The 21037-nt window shown below is 40.5% G+C and overlaps 2 protein-coding genes across 4 annotated transcripts in view; one reads left to right on the plus strand and one right to left on the minus strand.

The window, feature by feature from the left end:
• The window catches only part of LOC101849460, a 28855-nt gene extending 27200 nt beyond the window's left edge, over window positions 1-1655 (minus strand). Inside the window, exon 1 of one of the 3 annotated variants that reach the window (XR_220467.3) lies at window positions 1495-1655. The gene's annotated coding sequence lies outside the window, so the exon portion shown is untranslated. Of the gene's footprint in view, window positions 1-1441 lie in introns of all 3 variants that reach the window. The other 2 variants (XM_005098567.3, XM_005098566.3) reach the window with 2 other exon arrangements.
• A 932-nt stretch (window positions 1656-2587) lies between these two features.
• LOC101850087 (39S ribosomal protein S18a, mitochondrial) lies at window positions 2588-15516 on the plus strand. The gene is made up of 5 exons (XM_005098569.3): window positions 2588-2739; window positions 6426-6457; window positions 10156-10260; window positions 14082-14205; window positions 14912-15516. Exons 1-5 carry the CDS (start codon window positions 2616-2618, stop codon window positions 15034-15036), a joined length of 510 nt encoding a protein of 169 aa, XP_005098626.1. The 5' UTR covers window positions 2588-2615; the 3' UTR covers window positions 15037-15516.
• The last annotated feature ends 5521 nt before the right edge of the window (window positions 15517-21037 follow it).

Consider the following 21037-nt stretch of genomic DNA (forward strand, 5'->3'; position numbering starts at 1 on the left):
AGAGAGAGAGAGTGAGAGAGAGAAGGTTGGGGGGGTGGGGGAGAGAAGGGGAGAGAGAAGGTTGGGGGGGGGAGAGAGAAAGAGAGAGGGAGAGAGGGGGGAGAGAGAGAGAGAAAGAGAGAGGGAGAGAGGAGACAGACAGACAGACAGAGACAGAGAAAATAGAGAGGGGGGGGGGAGAAAGAGAGAAGGAAAGAGAAAGGGGAGAGACAGACAGAAAGAGAGAGAGAGGGTGTTTGCTATTATGAAAAGAATTATTCCCGTCATTTTCTCTCTGTGTCGGTTCCCAGGCTTTTTCGTTTTCCTTCATCTCATTGGATGGAACATTTGAAGCTGGCCAAAATATTAAATATATGTGTCACTGTAGTCACTGAACTGACTAAAACCGGCAGTGGACGCTCCGTCTAAACGAAGCTTGAGTGCCGTGAACGTAGCCTCAACAGCGCCTGCAAACTGCATTCAGGGCGCCGTGAACGTAGCCTGCCAACTACATTCACAGCGCCGTGAACCTAGCCTGCAGACCTGCCCTCCTAAAAAGAATCTAAGGGGATTTCAGGGGGGGCATGCCCCCCTGCACTGCATTTCACAATGATTTGATGTTTTGGCAATTAGGATTGATATAATTTACTTCAAGAAAGTGGCTATTCTCACCCGCCCGGAAGTTCTCGCAAGATCAACTCCTCCCCTCTTCTCTCTCTCTCCGTCTCTTTCTGAATACTGTCTATCGGTGTGGACGATCAAATTGACCAAAACAAAGTTAAAAAATGATGTTAAAACACAAAAGTAAATTAATTTGGTTGTCTACAAAGATGCTACGGCTATTTAACTTTTCGAATCGAGCCGAACTACGCGGGTCGCCATTTTGTTTTGCCCGGAAATTCTCGCGCTACTCCTCTCTCTCTTTCTCTCTCTCTCTCCCCTGCCCACAGACAAAATTGTACGCTTTTAGTAGGCTACAATTGTAATGGAACGTTTGTTCACGGCACAGAATTCTACAATTTTTCTGTTATCACAGTGTAGAATTCTGTGGTTTAGGGTGAACGCGCACCGGGTGAGAAGAGCCACAAGACTCGCCTGCACTATTCTCACTCCGGGTGAGAATAGAGGTGGCCTAACACTTACGCCTTACTTCAAACGCTGCGTACTTCAAAACAATTGATTTTCAAGGGTTTTAGTCTAGTACACATACGTGTATTCTACAGCCAAAATTATGGCAGTTTATATAGAATCTAGATCTAGATTTCTAGATCTAGAATCTATATCTAGATCTATATCTAGATCTAGATCTAGAAATCTATAGATTCTAAATTTTAGCCCTCAAACTCAATTCAAATTAATTCAATGCATCTGCGTTTGATTGATGGGTGCATATAGATCTATATCTAGATTCTAGATCTAGATCTAGATATAGATCTAGATCTAACCTAAGTTAAAAATGTACCTTTTTTTTCAAGCTCCAGATCTACCTTGTTGGTATTTTATTAACTTTCTCACCTTATTAATGAGGTGTCAGACAACGAAGACACAGGCGCGTATGCACAAACTACCTGGACATAGCAGCATGAACAACATAAACAATAAACACTGGCTCAGCGAAGCAAATGGTAAAACAAGCACTTTCAAAGCATTGACAAAGTTCATATTTTTAGAAACACCATTTCGGAGTTCTTTGGAAACGAAAGTTACGTTTCCCAGATTATTGTTCAACTTTCATTCATTCAAAAGAATGGAACCGTAAATTTTGCTGTTGGAGCCTGTGTTGGTGAAGGTTGATAATAATATTTTTAATAGATCTAAACTTTTCACCAAATTCCGAAAGTAAAGGGGTCTCATATTTGACGTTCGTTCCCACATCTTCTCTTTTATTTCACTCGCACTGTTTGTGTGTGTGTGTGTGTGTATGTGTGTGTGTGTGTGTGTGTGTGTGTGTGTGTGTGTGTGTGTGTGTGTCTGTCTGTCTGTCTGCTTTGATCTCTCTCTCTCTCTCTCTCTCTCTCTCTCTCTCTCTCTTTTCTCTCTGCCTGATTTGATGGCTCCATCGATCTCTCTCTCTCTCTCTCTCTCTCTCTCTCTCTCTCTCTCTCTCTCTCTCTCTCTCTCTCTCTCTCTCTCTCTCTCTCTCTCTCTCTCTCTCTCTCTTTCTCTCTCTCTCTCTGACTCTGTTACTCTTGTGTATGTGTGTTGTATTAATACGCTTACGGTGAGAGCACCAAAGTCAAAGGATAATATTATACCTTGACACACTAGCGTTTATTTGTGTTCATGGGAAAAGCTGTAGTATATCAGAGACATTGCTAGGTCTCTGAGTATTATAGTAAAATATTATTATTATACTTAAATGCCTGCTAAATCTGAACACTGCACTACGCCGACCTTAAAAAAGAGACGGAACAAAGAATATAATTTTAGCAATCTACTTCAGTTGTTGTGGGCTTTTTTTTTTATATATAAAAGCTTCTGGGCTATTAAAAATATTGAAATACAAACAAGACACTAGGGTTTAACTAAACTTGTAGATTTTATTTGCAACAAGTTTCACATTTCAAGCTTGTCATTCCTAAATATTATCTGCTCCATTCACCATTCAAGTTTTTAACCTGAGAATTCTATCGAAGATGGCAGCGACCATGAAACTTAGGTTGTCTCCAAACTTTGTTCTTTCAATTACCCGTTCTTTGCGACAAAGGTGGCCTGCAGCCAAAAGTTTCTCACTTTCTGCTAGCATATCAGCTAAAAGAGGTAGGATGAAAAAGCTTCTTGGTCTAGATCTAGATTCTAGATCTAGATCTATTAGAACTGAGACTCACAAAAATTATTTGTAAGGCCACCTCTATTCTCACCGTCTCACCCGGAGTGAGAATAGTGCAGGCGAGTCTTGTGGCTATTCTCACCCGGTGCGCGTTCACCCTAAACCACAGAATTCTACACTGTGATAACAGAAAAATTGTAGAATTCTGTGCCGTGAACAAACGTTCCATTACAAATGTAGCCTACTAAAAGCGAACACTTTGACTCTGACTCTGAAATCACATCCTTTTCCGCAAATTTCGTAGTATAGATATATAAGGAGTGCCAAACTGTGCGATCGCGAGCAGCTTCTTCCCAGGTGGTATGGGGAATGTCACAACTCTTCAGGGATGCTTTCAGGGCATCTTTGAAGCATTTCTTTTGTCTGCCGAGAGAACATTTGCCTAGGCCGCCTAGGGTCAGTTCTTCATAGAATAGCCTCTTAGGGAGGCGAGAGTCGTCCATGCGGTGAACGTGGCCGGCCCATCGGAGCTGAGAGCCCAGTAGGATAGCGTATCTCTCCATCTTGGCCCGCTGTAGAAGCTCAGTGTCTGGGACTCTGTCTTGCCACTTGATACGAAGCAGGGTCCTGAGGCATCTCATGTGGAAGGCATTGAGCTGCTTGGCATGCCGGCTGTAGACTGTCCACGTTTCGCAAGCGTAGAGCAGGGATGGCAGAACTACTGCTTTATACACTTTGAGCTTGGTGTTAAGGCTCAGTCCTCTTCGCTCCCAGACTTTGTTTTTCAATCTACCGAAGACTGAACTAGCTCTGGCAGTTCTGTAGGCCACTTTCTCATCGATATTGACCGAACAAGAGAGGGTGCTGCAAGGTAGACAAACTTTTCTGCCACTGCCAGTCTCTGGCCGTAGATGGTACAATGGGGCTCTATGTAAGGAGCCAATGGGGCTGGCTGGTACAGTACTTCGGTCTTCTTTATGGAGATAATGAGGCCGAAATTTTCGCAGGCTTTAGAAAAACGGTCCAGGCTTCCTTGCATGTCTGACTGAGTACTGGCTTAAAGCGCGCAGTTGTCCGCAAAGAGGAAATTGCGGGCTATGCCTGCATGGACTTTAGTCCTCGCCCGCAGCCTCCGAAGGTTGAAGAGTTTTCCATCAGTGCGGTAAAGAAAACCGACACCGATATCTCCATCGTGGTAGGCGTCGGTCAGCATAGCTGAGAACATCATGCTGAACAGAGTGGGGCCAGCATGCAGCCCTGCTTCACTCCATTAGTATCGGGGAAGGGCTGGGAGTACACGCCATCGTCCTCCACTCTTGCTGTCATGCCATCGTGGAATTATTGGACCATCGCGATGAACTTTGTGGGGCTCCCGGACTTTGCCATGATCTTCCACAGCCCTGCGCGGCAGACAGTATCAAATGCTTTCGTCAGATCCACAAATGTGGAGTAGAGTCCAAGGTTCTGCTCTTTGCATTTGTCTGTCATATTGGATCTACAAGACAGCAACACAACTTTTTGGCACTCAATCAAGATGACAGAGGCGGCCTTTTTTTTTACACGATAATATGCAGGCATTTCAGGCGCTACTTGTGACTTCTCTTTATACATTACTTGCTCAGTGCCTGTAATTATCTACACAAAACCTCATGTTTGCTATAACGAACACTCGGATTCAACGAGATTTTAGCTCAGGCCCGGCGACCTCGTTGAATCCAAGTTCCACCCTAGCTTCATAGCTAATTAATAATTTTATAATTTTTATAACGAGAGAGAGGAAGAGAGAGAGAGAAGGGGGGGCGGGGGGAGGCAGAGAGATTGACAGACAGAGAAGGCCATCGTAGAGAACGAGACAGAGAGAAAGAGATAGATAGACAGACAGACAGACAGGCGGAGAGTGAGCATGGGAGCCAAAGAGAGAAGAAGGAAAAATAAAGAAAATTACAATAATGAGGATAAATCAGGGTTGTCAGTGAGGATTTAGCAAAATCACTAGATAGATTTCATGAAAAACTTCACTATTTTTGTTTTAAAATCTCTAGATTCATTTAAAAAGCTCATCAGTTTTGTTAAACAAAAAATTCTCAAGGCCCAAGTCACTAGCTCTGGCAACCCTGGGATAAATAACACACAGGTATCGATGTTTAGGACAGGTATCCATACCGATACCAATACCTATAGGTATCTTAGTATCGATATCTGCCCATCAGTACCAGCAAGGTCAGCTCAGCTTAGTTGTTCTGTTCAAACTAATGATCCAGGGAGGGCCAGTTTAGATAGATCTAGATCTAGTAACTGGATATTAAAGCTCACATCTCAATTAATCATTATAATCCCAAAAAATTTCAGAAATGCTGGAAATATTTAGGAACAAGGGTCGGAAGTCGGAAGGGATGTCATGCTGGACTCAATTCAGAGTCCGAATATAATTTTTATCTATTCGGACTCGAGTCCGAATAGTCACTTCGTAATATTATTGCCCTACCCAACCAAATCAAAACACTACTGGCCTATCACAGTATCAGACTCACGTAGATTAGATCTATCTTTTACATATCCCTCTCAAAAGTCCCTTCTTGGCTTCTTTGAACATTAGCAGACGGCCACTATGTTTACATCAATATCATTATATTCTTGCGCACGTACTAGATTAGATTTCTAGATCTAGTCGGCTCATATGACCTTATGCTGTTGCGAGCGCCGTAAAACCTCTACTAAACTAAAAAAAAAAAAAGATCTATGTCAATACTAGCTTATCACTGTAATATCCATCAGTAGCCGGGGGAAATAATAACTGTGACATGTTTGTATCTCTATCTCTACTGATATTCCACGCTCGGTCCGCTTATGCCCACCTCCCTTCCAAGACACATACATGCACACACAGTCACTCGTCACACATGTGCTGGCCAGCCGTCCGACTCTGACACATGCTTAGACATGTGTGTATGCTAATAACGCTCATATTGGTATGAAAGAAGGCTGCTAGTAGGTCGCACAAGATATAAATATCAGGCTATAGAAGCAAATAGTGGTTCACATTGCAGGTGCCATTGATGGTTTTCAGGAATAGATAGGTTCGTTGCGGGAGAAAAATGAGCTAAGCTGTGACAACGGGGGGGGGGGGGGGGGGGGGGGGGGCTGGCTCTTCACCCTCCAAGCGACTTTGTTGAATCCAAGCTTGCTCATATGTGTTCGTTGAATCCGAGCTATTTTTATTGATTTTTTTTAATTTAAAAAAACCCCAGGGAATCCAACTCCTTTAGTTGAATTCGAGCTATCGTTGAATCCAAGTTCCACTGTATTATATTCTAGCCTAGTTCTTTTTTTACATTTTTCTTCTCACACTTCGGTCTTTTGAATTTATTGAAAGACAGTCAGAGTGAGAGAATAGAGGTGCAGTCATTTTTCATTCTGTGAATCTTCATGAATGATTATCTGATGATTTTATTACTTAGTTTTTAATGATCAGATACTATATAATATTCAGTTCACGAGCTTCTATTATGTATAATTTGTACTGTCTCCATTTTTCTAGTTTTGGCTTAAATCACTTTGAAATTACTGAATGAATACTAGTCATGTTGATTTAAGTATCATATTTGGGTAAACACTAAGACACTTTGGATGTTATAATAAACTTAAAGCCATCTTTTTACCTGTGCTTCTTCCACAGTGGAAGTCACTACTGAAGATAACAAAACAGTGGTAAGTGCAGATTACTATACTTTTCACAAGTTTTAGCTAGTGCTTATTTGCTATTATGACATCCCTATATATAACTTCTTTTCTTTGTTCCGCTCTTAAAATTGGGTCCCATTTCCGCTTTGTCAAAGGCAATATTAATGTTCTTATCATATCTGACAAGATCATCGACATGCTGGACGTCCTCAATATTGACAGGAAGGACTTAAGCATGATCAAGAACATGTACTGGGATCGAACTGCTGCAATGAGAATAGAAAACGACGTCAGCAAATACATACAGATTAAAAGAGGAGTCAGACAGGGATGTGTACTTTCTTCAGACTTGTTCTCCTGTATAGTGAAAATATCAGGAGACCCATAGAAGAAATGCCAGGTATCTCGATAGGGGGACATAATATAAACAATCTAAGATATGCTGACGACACTGTCCTAATAGCAGAAGATGAAGAACACCTACGGAATCTTTTAAATGTCATCGTACAAGAGAGTGACAACATGGGCTTAAGCCAAAACATCAAGAAAACCGAAACAATGGTGATAAGCAGAAAAACTCCAACCCCAACATGCAATATCAACATCAATTATACCTCCCTCAAGCAAGTGCAACATTTTAAATATTTGGGGACCATTATATCATCAGATGGGAGATGTCACACCGAAATTAAAAGCCGCATTTGCCAAGCAAAAGCAACCTTCCACAAAGTGAAACAGATACTCACAAACATCAATCTGTCACTGGAAACGAGAAAAAAGGTACTGAAAAGTTATATCGAGCCAATCCTATTATACGTGTGCGAAGCATGAACAATCAATGAACAGCTGGAAAGAACAATTGTGGCGACAGGAGTTGTGGTTCATAAGACGCATGCTACGTGTCTCATGGACAGTTAGAAAAACAAATGAAGAAGTCTTGGTTGAAGCAAATTGCAGAGGACAGTTTATGACGAATATAAGAAAGCGACAGGCAAATTTCTGTGGACTCACAATGTGGAAAGAAACATTGGAAAATATTATAACAACAGGCAAGTTTGATGGAAAGAGGGGCAGAGGCAGACAGAGGGAAAAAATACTGGACAAAACGACAACATGGCTAGGAGCAGCAAGAACAACAGACACCATTGCTGCTACGCTAGACAGAGTGAAGTGGAGGTCCATGATCGCCCACGCCAGTCGGCAAGGCACCGGATGATGATGATCATATCTGACACTACACTGATAATCTTTGATTGTGAAAACTATGAGTAAGTAAACTTAAAAATACAAAGATTAGATATTTCAACACTGAGAAGTAAAAGGCTGTTGGGGAGGTTGGGGTACATATACATCTCTTTCCCATTCTCCTTACTTACACCAGGTTTTGAAGCAATTTATTTGCCAGTTACCTTACTAGTAAATTAAGGTGGGTTAAAAAATTATGTTGGAGCCACTTCTAAATCACTGTTGGCGTGGCCTCAGAAGGCCGCAGCACTGTGGTGCTCTTTGAAAAATCGAATAGTAAAGACAGATGTCCCAGAGCTGACGGTAAATGGACAGAATATTCAAAGATGTCAGAAGATGCGGTATCTGGGAGTGGTTTTCGATCGCTGTCTAACCTTCAAAGATCACATAGATGGTGTTGTGGAAAGGGCAAAGAAGGGCTTAAATGCAGTGAAGATCATGGCGGCTTCAGAAATGGAACAAAGGCTACTGCTTCTTATGCATCAGCAGCTGGTCTTAATGGGCTCGGAGTATTGACCTTGACTAAAACCCAACTGGACAAGTTGGATCGAGTTCAAAATGAAACCATGCGCATCATACTAGGCTGCACCAGGGATACCAATTATCTATTTAAGGCATGTTTAGAGCCTCATGTCAGTGGAAAACAGACACAAAGTGGCTCAGGTGAGGGCATACATGAGGGTGGAGGCTGATAAGCAACACCCACTTCACAAAGCCATTGGAGCAATCAAGGGAAATCGCCTAAAACGAGCAGCTTCTTGGATGGCTGAGGCTGAAAACACCATCAAGGAAGTCTGCCCACTGGAAGATATAAAGCGGGGTGAAGAATGGATAAAGATGAATGAGAGACAGCAGGGAGATTTTGGGAAGGTAGTGATTACGCTGAACAGAGAATGTATGTAGAGAGTGGCCGCAGGGGGCGACAGATACTGAGATACGACAACTGATTGAAGAAAACTCACGGCACGGACATGTGGTTGTATACACGGATAGATCTGTTAAATGAGGGGGAAAACCTGGATGGGGTTTCTCAGCAAGAATGGGTGGCAGATTGGTGCAGGAACAACAGAGAGCATATGATATGACTATAAATTAAGCATGAGAATGGAGATAGAGGCAATCACTCAGGCTTTCAAATGGGTCACAACAACTCGACAAGCACATGTGATCTTTGTCACAGACTCTCAGAGCACTCTGAAGAAGATTGAAAGTGGGAACCTTAGAGCTGAATGGACAGAGCTCCTGAAGAAGACAACACTGAAAACGATCCCGTGGATCTTCACCCGGGCCATGCTGGAGTCAAGGGCAATGAGCTGGCTGATGAGCTCGCTGGGAAAGCGAAACCTAAAGGGAAGCTGTGCCCTGACAAACCTGAAATTGTACGTTCAGTCAGGGAAAAGCGAGAAAAAGAACGAAAAGAGTCGGGATACCATCATCTTGAGCGACTTTGTGAGCTTGGAATTGGATGGGGCGCCTGCAGAAGTTCAAGACTTAGTGGGATGAGCAGAAGGCTATGGAATCAACCATTGCTTGGAACCGTCAGCATCTACACACTTCGAGATGTGCTTCTTCAGGGGACGGAGCGCTTATGGGGATGCCCCTTGTGCAGGGATGTCGGTCCTTCACACAATGACAATGGTGACGTAACTATTATATAAGTACCCTCTATCCATATACATCAAAGTTAGAGAGCTGACAGAAATCTTGTGGCTTAAATGAGGATTGAGCTCATACCATTTCAGTTTCAGCTGTAGCAAGTGTCAGTTCAATGTTAGGTTATGGTGTTTCTTTTTATTAACAGTTTTCGTTACAGACAAGGACCTTTAGACTTTTGTTTGCTTTTTATCAATTTATCAATTATGTTTATACGATAATTGATAGGCTTCGGAAAATTATGGGGCTCACATTAAGTGTTGATGTATGTGGTGAAATGTGGAAATCCTAATGTTGATTTTAAGCCCCCTTTTTGGTTAACTTTGGTATTTTTCAAGGGTTTCATTGTAAGTTTCAAGGAGATTTCATATAGTTTGTATTTTGGTTCTTGTGAAGCCTGACTCTCAACTCCCAGTTCAATATTAATCTCTGCAAGCAAATCATAATGAGCATAATTGTCAACTTTGAGAGTTATGCAACAATCATTTTGACAATAAAGAAGATTTATTTTTCTATGTTCTCCACACTGCTGAACTCCCACCATTCTTTATGTAGTTAATGCAACTGTGTCAGATGATGAAGATTTTCTCTACAATTTTGTAACTTTCTTTATCGACCGCTTTTTTTTTACCCACCATTTTTAACTGGATGATTAATGAAAATGTATGAGTATATGAGGCTCACTTATCTCTCTCTGCTTTTATCAATGAACAAGAAATGGAAAAACTGTACAAAATGATTTAGCAGTCAAGCAAAAGTATAAATGTAACAGCAAGGTAAGGGTCTACTTCTACTCTTGCATAAATCCTCTTTTCCTTGTTTTTCAGATAGAAGGAAAGCCCTTGGAATCAGAAGTGAAATCTCCAGTTCGTAAAATCCAAGCTGCCACAGGTTGCCCATTATGTGAATTTCAAGACAAATTAACATACAGGGTAAATTTCCACGTAACTTAAATGTACTCTTTTTTTAATTATCCCCAGCTTTAAGATTCCTGTTTCTCTCCATACATCAAGGTATTTCAGTTTAGCTTCATAATTCTACTTTCTAATCCCATTTCTTTTTTTTCTTGTCCTTTATATAATTAACCTTAGAGTAGACTACTTTCGGGGTCATATCTAAAACAGTCGTCTCCGCCTAAAGGCACGATGCTCGGGAGGGCTCCTGAGCGTGTGTTCATACGGAGCGTGCGTTTACATGAACCTTTGCAAAGGGAGGAAGGGACACTGTCATTTCTTTGCCTTGATATTCTAGTGACCTCCCTTTGGGGTGGGGGTCACTTTGGCCAATAATGTGACGACACGTGACTGTTTTGTGAAGGATTCCCCGACTGTCCTCAGAGAAAGTTGCTTTTGAAAATAGCAAAAGTTGCAAGATGTGTGTATAGCTGAAAATTGTCATGGAATTATTGGAATACATTGTTGGTATGCTCTTTGCAATCAAAGTAATCAACATGAGATTTGTTAGATCAAAATCAAAAGTTAGATTTTATGTGAATGTCTACAAAAAAAACCCAAAAAACAAAAAAACTGCATGTGCACGGTGTACAAAAACTGTTTGTCCCCTGACACATGCGTCAGGTCCTTAAACTCTCGCTGACCTTGGGCAGGTGTGACCAGCATGGTTTTGGGGCTGTTCAAATATGATCTTACACCTTTTTTTTTTTTACTTTTTGCCCCCTCCCCCCTTTACACTTTTCTTACCCCCCCCCCAAAAAAAATCCCGTAATATAACATTATTCGCTTCTTTAAAATAATTGACCATTATATTGCGCAAATCTTGAGTACAATCATTGTTCTATGCGGCGCTTTACTTTTACATGATAGTGTTCATGAAAAACATGCATACACATGTGTGACATAATAATTAAATACGGTACAAGCAGAACTTTTCCGGAAAAACTTACTGTGTCATTTTACCACTTTTACCGCACTGGTTTAATCAAAATTAGACTAGATATACATGTCATGTAGCCTAGATGTCTACTAGTGTATAAAGTGTGAGATGGCATATCGGTGCTTGCTGCTCGAGGACCTACTGCATTTCCACAATGCCGTGCTTACTGCTCTAAGTGAATTGTATAGTAAAGTTACTCTTTTTTATGTGTTATTTAAAAAAACGATATGTTGTCATAAATTATTTTTCTTGCTATTTTTTCACCTTACAAAAATGTAATATTACATTGGGGGGTTTTCTGGATGAATCGATCCATGTCTAGATCTGGATCTACCCTCCTAGCCTAAGATTTAAAGTCTTTCACAAATTTTTATACTAGATCTATCTACCTGGTGCTATGGAACCAAGCAAGCAAAGTAATCAGACGATTGATTTATCTAGATCTAGATCTAGCTAGATGATTCAGTCCAAGGGGCAAAGCGGCTGTCGTGGCACAAATCGATCGCGCCCGACACGCTGCCTCAAAAACAAACGCGTTGCTTTCAGGCGACGAGTCAGGCGATCATTCCGACCCGACCTGACGCGACCCGATCCCATCCGCAATGGGCACCCTGTAGTGCAAAGGAAGTGGTAGAGCTATTTCAGGTACAAGTTTTCCCCCCTTTGCGTCGTTATTTTTAGTCGTGGAAGAAAGTTTTGGTTATTTTTAACCAAATTTGATTATTATTTTTCCAACTTTTGTGGGAAAATTGGTTAATTCACGAAAATGCCGGGCAAAAGTTGCGTGCGCAAGTTACGGGTTGCGCGCGTGAATTTCTCTGAGGACAGTTAAGAATACAAAGGCGTTGAATGGGTGGGGGGTGGCAGAAAGACAAACTCAATGTAATGATATGCGCCATAGAATGTCGGGAACAGATAGCCGTAGAGGAAATTGTTGGTGATAGTCATAGAGACGACGGAGCAGCCACTTGGCTTTACAAACGACCACCCCCGACCGTAAATTCATGAACGACATAAGAATCATAGATTTTTACATTCAGAGAAACATTTCTCTTGTGATTCGTTGAACAAGTAAGCTATAAGTTCTTCGAGCGCAGCTGATTAGGCTTACTTGACTAATCTTTAATCCTATAGAATAGAGGCCTGTCTAATGTTTTACTGCATTCACGCGTGTTGCACATCAAAGCCTAGGTCTAACTAAACAATACTAAACGTTACACCCGGTCACCCAAACACCAGTCAGAAACCTCTCAGAGATGCGTTTCCAGTGACCAATCAAAAAACATTTCAGTCCTCCACCCCCCCCCCCCCCCCCCCCCCCCAACTTTTCACCAACCAGTTCTAGATCTATGTCAAATATCGGAAAGATGTTTACAGTCGAATTTATTCTTACAGCCACCTGTCCAAGACAACCACCTGTACATATGACCACTTCCAACTCCCTGCTCCCTCCTTTCCCATTCGGTTTTACTATAAATAATTATATATAATGACATTGCCCAAGAGGAGAATGAGACCACTATATTTTATCAACCAGGACTGTATGCAAATATCACATTGCACAAAGTGTTGACATAAATTATATATATATATCAGCCCCTTATGATGTGGAAGAACTGTCATGATCCATGCACCTGTCATTATTGTTATCCCCTCCTCTCTGGCACTTGTTTTTAAAAACTCACAAATCTACATTGGTGGATATATTCTGAGATACATTATATACAGACAGACAGATACTGCTACATATCCTTATATTTTATAAACAGACAAATAAATATCAACAGACACACAGAAGTGGACACACACCGACAGAAACACATAGACGGACACATACACACAGACAGACAGACTGAGACGTGCAATAATGCCGACACTCGACAGACGCACACAACGTCAAACTTCCCTTTCAACCCCCCCCCCCCTTCAAAGGTAAATAAATTATCGTTATTGTGAGCTTTATAGCAGGCCTAAGCCTGCAACTACCTACAGTTTTAGAAAGGGAATTGTTTGTTTTCTTCATGTCCGGAATGCCGGGAGGTTGCTTTTGAAACAATGAACAATGAATTCTTCATTTTCATCTATCCTGCCCAAAACATCCACCTGTCTAAGAAAACAAATTTACTCCACAACAAAGTCCGGCTGTCTTGGATATTTTCAACTGTGGGTATTTTTTTTTTCCAAATAAGCTAGAATTTTAAACTTTACTTACATGAGCAGTTAGTGAAACACATTTTTTAATGTTACAGCAGATTTAAGGTGAAAGAGCGAGAAGTTTTCTTGCGGGATTTTTTATGGGTTTGACTCTGGCATAAGATTTGACGTTTTGTTATTGAACACGCTATAAACTATAGATAGTTCACTGTACATTATCTCTTTTATTCATTGTTGTTTCCTTGATATCCAACTCTTATTTTGTTGTGTGTTCACTCATTTTAGATTCTAGACTAAATATGTTTGTTGGATTTTTCATTTCATGGGTTTAAAGAGAGAGGATGGCTGTAGTGTAGTGAAAGAGTACTGTAAGATGCTAAAAAAATAGAGTAAAATGATGGATATGTGAGGGTGATGTACATTGTCACTTTGTTTGGTACTGTTGGAGATATAGGTACATGTACCTGTTGGAGAATGTTTTCATACGTTACCAAAATAGACCACTAGCCTCCACGGTCGTTTAAATTGTCACTAATTGTGTATTACTAACACTGATCACCCAATGGAAAAAAAAGCAATCTCTACCCGTGATGTTGACATAAATTCGCTTGTACATGTAGTATTTTTAGAGCTATTCTTAAAGTCTCAAAATTAATTGCATAGGAAAAGTTAAATTTATTTGCATTATTGTATTCATGTTTTGCAGGATGTCCTGATACTGCATCAATTTATTTCGCCTGATGGACGAATTTTACCAAAACATGTCACTGGAATGTGCCACACAATGCAGTGGAAACTCGAAAGATTACTCTATCAGTCGTATTCTGCAGGTTTGTGAAATGTATACAGTCAAGCATGCACATAGCGAACACACACAAAGCAAAAGGCACGTATAGCAAATTAGATTTTCAGGTATATTTATTAGTTAAATTGTTTCGTTTTCAGTGTTTCTTTAATAAACATGTGTTTTTCTTGTTTCTTGTTGTAATGGTATAGGTCTAATATTGTTCATGATGGCTATGAAAAAGGGGTATTGTAGAGTTTACTGTACCTCTAGTAAACATGTACAAGTTTGGAATTAAAGTCCCTATCATATTTTTTAGAAATTCTCAATGAAGCAAATGTGATGGAAGAGACCAGTGAGACATGGTGATGTTTGTCGCTTAAAATTGTATTTAGAATTTATTAGAAAGTCAGAATAGGATACATGAGACCTTCTGTGTTTGCGAATTAAACACACTTAGTACATATGCACACACATACACATCTTGTTATTAATTGTGTTCCCCAGCTAAATTTATAATTTTACTGTCTGATGTGAAAGTCACCTTGTTTTATTGATCAACTTGAGTCTATGCTATAAAGGTTTTCATTCACTCTGTTCTGACTTCATCTGCATTAGTAAGACTACTCTGATGGATCGCATTAATGTTTTAACATAGAGAGTAAACAGTAAAGTGAATGATTCTGCCTTGCTGCCTTATTTACAGAACTTTCCTGTAACTCAAAGAGCTCTGTGAATTTGTTTTGTTTCAGGTCTATTGCCCAATTACAAGCCAGACTTACCCATTGGCGAGGACCCAAAGACATATGAGAAAAGCTACAAGTGGAGGAAAAACAATGTGTATTATGAAGATTTTAGTTTTGAAAACCCTTTGTGATGTTGTAGTTTTGTTGTTGTTGTTGTTTTCTGGTGTGTGCCAGTGTCTGAGGATATGAGTGAAAGGTTTGCTACATTTTTCATGTCATATGAAATAATTTTTCAATTCTAGTTCAAATTTGTGATTACTGTGATTAAAAGACTGGAAATTTTTGTCTGTGTAATTTTTATTTGTTTGCATCATTTACTGGTATACCAGTACTTGTACTTTCTTTCCTTTTTAGAAGCGGTCAATGAAGACTCGCGACCCCAGTGCTTTCTTGTTGTATCTCCATTTTTAATAACAGTGAAAACAGTTCATAACAAAGTGAGCTAAAGAAAATGTCACGTTTTCGCTGTTAAAAATGGAAATACGACAAGAAAGCACTGAGGTTGCGTACTGGTCTTTATGTAGTTTTGATTTTAATGATAACAATAAAAGTGGACACATTTTGTAGAGCATTTTCTCTGCAAGAGTGATCTATGTGCTTTACCGCAAAAAGTGTGTGTTCACATTCATTAGTGACAAACTGTATGTATGAACTCACTTACCCTTCCTTCTCCCCCTCCTCTTTCTTCCCTTCATCCTCTCTCTCTCTCTCTCTCTCTCTCTCTCTCTCTCTCTCTCTCTCTCTCTCTCTCTCTGTCTTGCCATAACACATGCGCACACATACACATACTCATAGATCCACCCTAATATTTGTGACGTTTTGCGTGTAACTGGCTTTGATCGAACAAGTCCTACCACCTGGTTATAGATGTACTTCTATAGATGTTTATACTGGTCAGTGATTCTGATTCAGAATAGCCCCGATCGGATCCCTTCGAATTTGAACTCTTATGTACGTTCTTTGATCAAAATAATGAATTAGGCTACAGCTACTTTGTAAGTTTTGTCCTCAGTGGGCGCAATGTAACTATTACTGCAGTTCTCTTTGCTATAAAACAAAACAGAAATATTACTCCAGTAGCCAATACCAAATTAGTCCAGTTATTATGACATGTGCTTTTACTTTTGTTCCAAGATCTTCTTGGATAAGGGCATAAAGCTCTGAGCTCTATGTACCAGTGTCATGTCCTTGAGTAACAATCACAAAGGGGTACACCTGCTAAATCACATTACCCTACCACAACTGAAGTTATCATCAGTACTACAAATATCTAAGAAAAGGAACAGACAAGGGAAAATGTAAACGTAACAGTTAGTTACCCCATAGATTAAAACCCCGCTGTCGGGTAACCCTCTGATGTACTCGAGAAGATAAACAGCAGGCAGTCACTGTGAGCACGCAGGGTAAAATGTGTGGTATATAATATTATAATAGAATCTAGTTTCCACCCAGAGAGGAAAAGCAAAAGGGAGGTAACAAAGCTATCGATTCCTTTACATGTTAAATAATACCCCTGTCCCCCCTTGTCCTTGTGCTCGTTACTCAGGTTGATGGTACTGTGTACATAAATGTATGTGTCGAAAAATCTGCTGGTAACTCTGTAAGCCTTTTTCTTGAGATAGCTGCAAGCAAGCACAAAAGGGTCACCTTTTGTCAATATCTACTATAGGCTTATAGCAACACATATCAACATGCACATGAGCGACACCTGTGCAAGTGCGCGACACAAACATACACGCCCTCGTGCGCAATTATACCGGTATAGTATATATATATATATCATATATCGGGCTAACCCAGATTTCGGGGGTTTCCAGAAATCATTGTCCTACCTATAACTATAAGAGAAGCTTGGTTTCATTGGTGTGTATATTTGTTTGGCTATAGAGAAAACTCTCCTTGACTTTGAAAGAAACTGGACAAGGGGCAAAAACTTTACCTTCGATTTTCTCAAAACAGCATTTTTCTGAATAGCCCCATTGTGCTCAAAAGCGACCTTAGCTTCTCACCGCTTTTACTTTTACACCGAGAGGTGACACGGGGAGGAAAAAACCAACAACACTTGTCGTCCTTCAAGTTGAAAGATTGAATTCGTACAATGCAAGAGCATTCTCAAATTCATCAAGCCATGTTTTTCATGCCTGACCTCCAGCAATATTGCCTTTTTCACCTTCTACTTCTTTTATAAATGCATAATAGGCAATGTTATTAGAAAACAGCTAAAGTGGTACATGTATTCAGTGATTTGACAATACATCGGCTACACCGCGTTTCAGCGCAACTATTGCTCTTAGTCTTACTGAGTCCTGCACACCTAAGGAAGCCTGGATTCAGGTCAATTCTAGTTGTCAGATAGATGTGTTTCAGTCAGCGCAGTTCTTGTTTGAATGAGCACATTACTTTATAATAGTATATATATATATATATATATATATATGCATTTATGTATTTAGGAAGGGGTGGTACATATTTCATCCCCCCCCCCCCCCGGTTAGTTAAACAAACAAAAATCGAAACATATCTTTTTTAGCTGTCACATGAATACAGTACGTACATGGCCATCAATAATGTATTTATAGAGGTACGTACTGCCAGAAACTAAGCCTGCTTTCAAGTTATGCTGATTTCACTTGTGCATCTCGAATTATAATGGTAGACAGAGCTGTCGTCAGGGGGGTTTTCATGGCCAAGAGTAAGAGGTTGCGATGTTCGCCTTTCATTCAATAGGTCCCAGGTTCGAAACCTGAAAACGACGGACAATTTTCATCTATAATAATGTTCTCCTTTCACCTCCTTTCCTGATCTCTATATATATTCTGTCGTCTGCTTTAGATCCCACTTTCTACCCCCACCCCCACCCCCATCTCCCTTTGCCCCCTCCTCTGGCTCATGACTCTTTTTACTCTACTTCTTGGCTCCTTCGCACAGCTGTCTTTCAGCCATGCACTTTATTTTATGGCAGTGGCTGGTAATATCTAGCCTTCTCGAATAAGGGCGAAAAATCTGGGAGGTCCCTTGTACAAGTTTCGCACGTTAAAGATCCCTTGGTGGTCCAAAGATTGATTACTAGAGCAGGCTTCGGGCACCATCCGGGCAAAATTCAAAATTATTATCAATTCCTACCAAACAGAAAATGTTAAATGTGTCCCCGGCGCTTATAATACCTTATGCAGTTGCGAGCGCCGTAAAACATTTACCCCCCCCCCCCCCAAAAAAAAAGAGCTGTCTTCTGTCACAACGCATGGGAATCAGGCGATCGTCAATTTTCCTTTTTTTTTGTTGGGGGGGGGGGGGGTCTTAAAGCTGTACATTTGTCTTGTTTTTGGTGAAAAAAATTCCCATCTACATGTATCTTGCATAGAAATCGAGAACTTTGAAACTCAAGAAGGGGAGGGTCTCCTAGAGTCAGAGGAAAAATTAACGGGAAAATGGAGACTATAAAGTATAATAAATAATATGATGACTACCAAAGTTTGAAAGTCTTTAGAAACAGTAAATTTACATTTGTTGTGCCTTTAATCAACGTATTTCAGCAAAATCTGCAAGGAAATATTTATTATTTTGACGAGCACGTGATTTCACCACGATGCCCTACAAATCATAGTGTTACTCTTAAACTTAATTTTTTTTTAAAGGAATCCCCCTCTTCCATGATCATTTGTGAAAATACAATACTTCGCAACACTTTTTGTATCATGTCTGAGAACAAATACTCAATCTCATTTTAATGTAAACAAAACATTTCAACAAATCGTAAGGGTTAAACTTAAAATCGACGTTAAAAGTCCATTTGAGATATTTCTACCACTATCATATCCTTCGAGTTAAAAAAAAAAAATCGACCCCCCCCCCAAAAAAAACCCCAAACAAAACAAACCCAACAAACAAATAAAAAAAGATCATATGAGCGCGCTGGACAAAATAAACACTTTCAGTTGGTAGGAAATTTTAATTTTGCCCTGGTGGCGATTGAAGCCTACTCTTATTAATTACTGTAAACTCTCTGGTCTTATCGATTTTGGACCACCAAGGGATCTTAACGTGCGCAACTTGCACACGGGACCTCGAAGATTTTTCGCCTTGTCCGAGAAGGGTAAGTGTAGATCTTTCCTACCTGAAGATCAGGGGTGTGACTGAAAGACAGCAGTAAGAGATGGAGCCAAAGAGTAGCAGTACAAAGGTTGCAGAAAGAGTCAGGAGCCCACAGGAGGGGGCAATTAATGGGGAGGGGGGGGGGGGGGGTAGAACGTGGAGACGAAAGCAGACGACAGAACATGATTAAAGAGCAGGAAAGGAGAACATTTTGGAGAAGGAAATTTTCCGTGGCCATCCGGATTCGAACCCGGGACCTATACAATATTGAAAGAGAGGCGAACGAACACCCTAACCTCAAGGCCACGAGAGCCCCCGCCCAAGTTCCAAGTAGCCTAGTGAAGCTCAGTTGTGTGTGTGTGTGTGTGTGTGTGTGTGTGTGTGTGTGTGTGTGTGTGTGTGTTTCTGTTGTTTTTGTTGTTGTTGTCTTGTATTTTTTAAAATCCCATCTTTATTTGAGCTATTGAGTTGAGAGAAGCCCCATAAAGGTAGTCATCGCCGAACTGCGGTGGTGTGGTTGGTCCTATGGCGTGAGACCTCAGGTGTTGTTTCTTTTTTGGTAAGTGTTTCACAGCGCTTGCAACTGCGCATACGGTTTTATGAGCGCGCGGGACACATTAAACTTTTTCAGTTTATAGGAGATTTTGAACTTTGCCCTGGTGGCGGCCGAAGCATACTCTCATCGATTATAGGCCACCAAGGGATCTTTAATGTGCGCAACTTGCACTCGGGCCCTCTGGGATTTTTCGCCCTTGCCCGAGAAGGCTAGGTGTAGATCATTCCTACCAGAATATCAGGAGTGTGGCTGAAAGACAGCAGTAAGAAGGAGTCAAGGAGTAACAGTACAAAGGTTGCAAAAAGAGTCAGGAGCCCAAAGAAGGTGGAAAATTGCGCTATAATTTAGATCTCTAACGCGGTATTCCTTTATGTGAATAGAGAGTAGTGGTTTATATCTATGGTTTGGTAGCCCAAGAGAAAGCCTGAGGTGTAGCCCAATTGCGCGCAAAAACGCACACTCATCGCGCGTTATTGCACCGAAAACATGTGAACGATACCAGTACAAGAATAGGCTGCGATGAAAGAAACACATTCACGCGACTCCCACGGGGGTCTTAAAGCTGTACATTTGTCTTGTTTTTGGTGAAAAAAATTCCCATCTACATGTATCTTGCATAGAAATCGAGAACTTTGAAACTCAAGAAGGGGAGGGTCTCCTAGAGTCAGAGGAAAAATTAACGGGAAAATGGAGACTATAAAGTATAATAAATAATATGATGACTACCAAAGTTTGAAAGTCTTTAGAAACAGTAAATTTACATTTGTTGTGCCTTTAATCAACGTATTTCAGCAAAATCTGCAAGGAAATATTTATTATTTTGACGAGCACGTGATTTCACCACGATGCCCTACAAATCATAGTGTTACTCTTAAACTTAATTTTTTTTTAAAGGAATCCCCCTCTTCCATGATCATTTGTGAAAATACAATACTTCGCAACACTTTTTGTATCATGTCTGAGAACAAATACTCAATCTCATTTTAATGTAAACAAAACATTTCAACAAATCGTAAGGGTTAAACTTAAAATCGACGTTAAAAGTCCATTTGAGATATTTCTACCACTATCATATCCTTCGAGTTAAAAAAAAAAAATCGACCCCCCCCCCAAAAAAAACCCCAAACAAAACAAACCCAACAAACAAATAAAAAAAGATCATATGAGCGCGCTGGACAAAATAAACACTTTCAGTTGGTAGGAAATTTTAATTTTGCCCTGGTGGCGATTGAAGCCTACTCTTATTAATTACTGTAAACTCTCTGGTCTTATCGATTTTGGACCACCAAGGGATCTTAACGTGCGCAACTTGCACACGGGACCTCGAAGATTTTTCGCCTTGCCCGAGAAGGCTAGGTGTAGATCATTCCTACCAGAATATCAGGAGTGTGGCTGAAAGACAGCAGTAAGAGAGGAGTCAAGGAGTAACAGTACAAAGGTTGCAAAAAGAGTCAGGAGCCCAAAGAAGGGGGCAATTAATGGGG

Source organism: Aplysia californica, unplaced genomic scaffold, assembly GCF_000002075.1.
Source record: "Aplysia californica isolate F4 #8 unplaced genomic scaffold, AplCal3.0 scaffold00186, whole genome shotgun sequence".
Lineage (NCBI taxonomy): Eukaryota > Metazoa > Mollusca > Gastropoda > Aplysiida > Aplysiidae > Aplysia > Aplysia californica.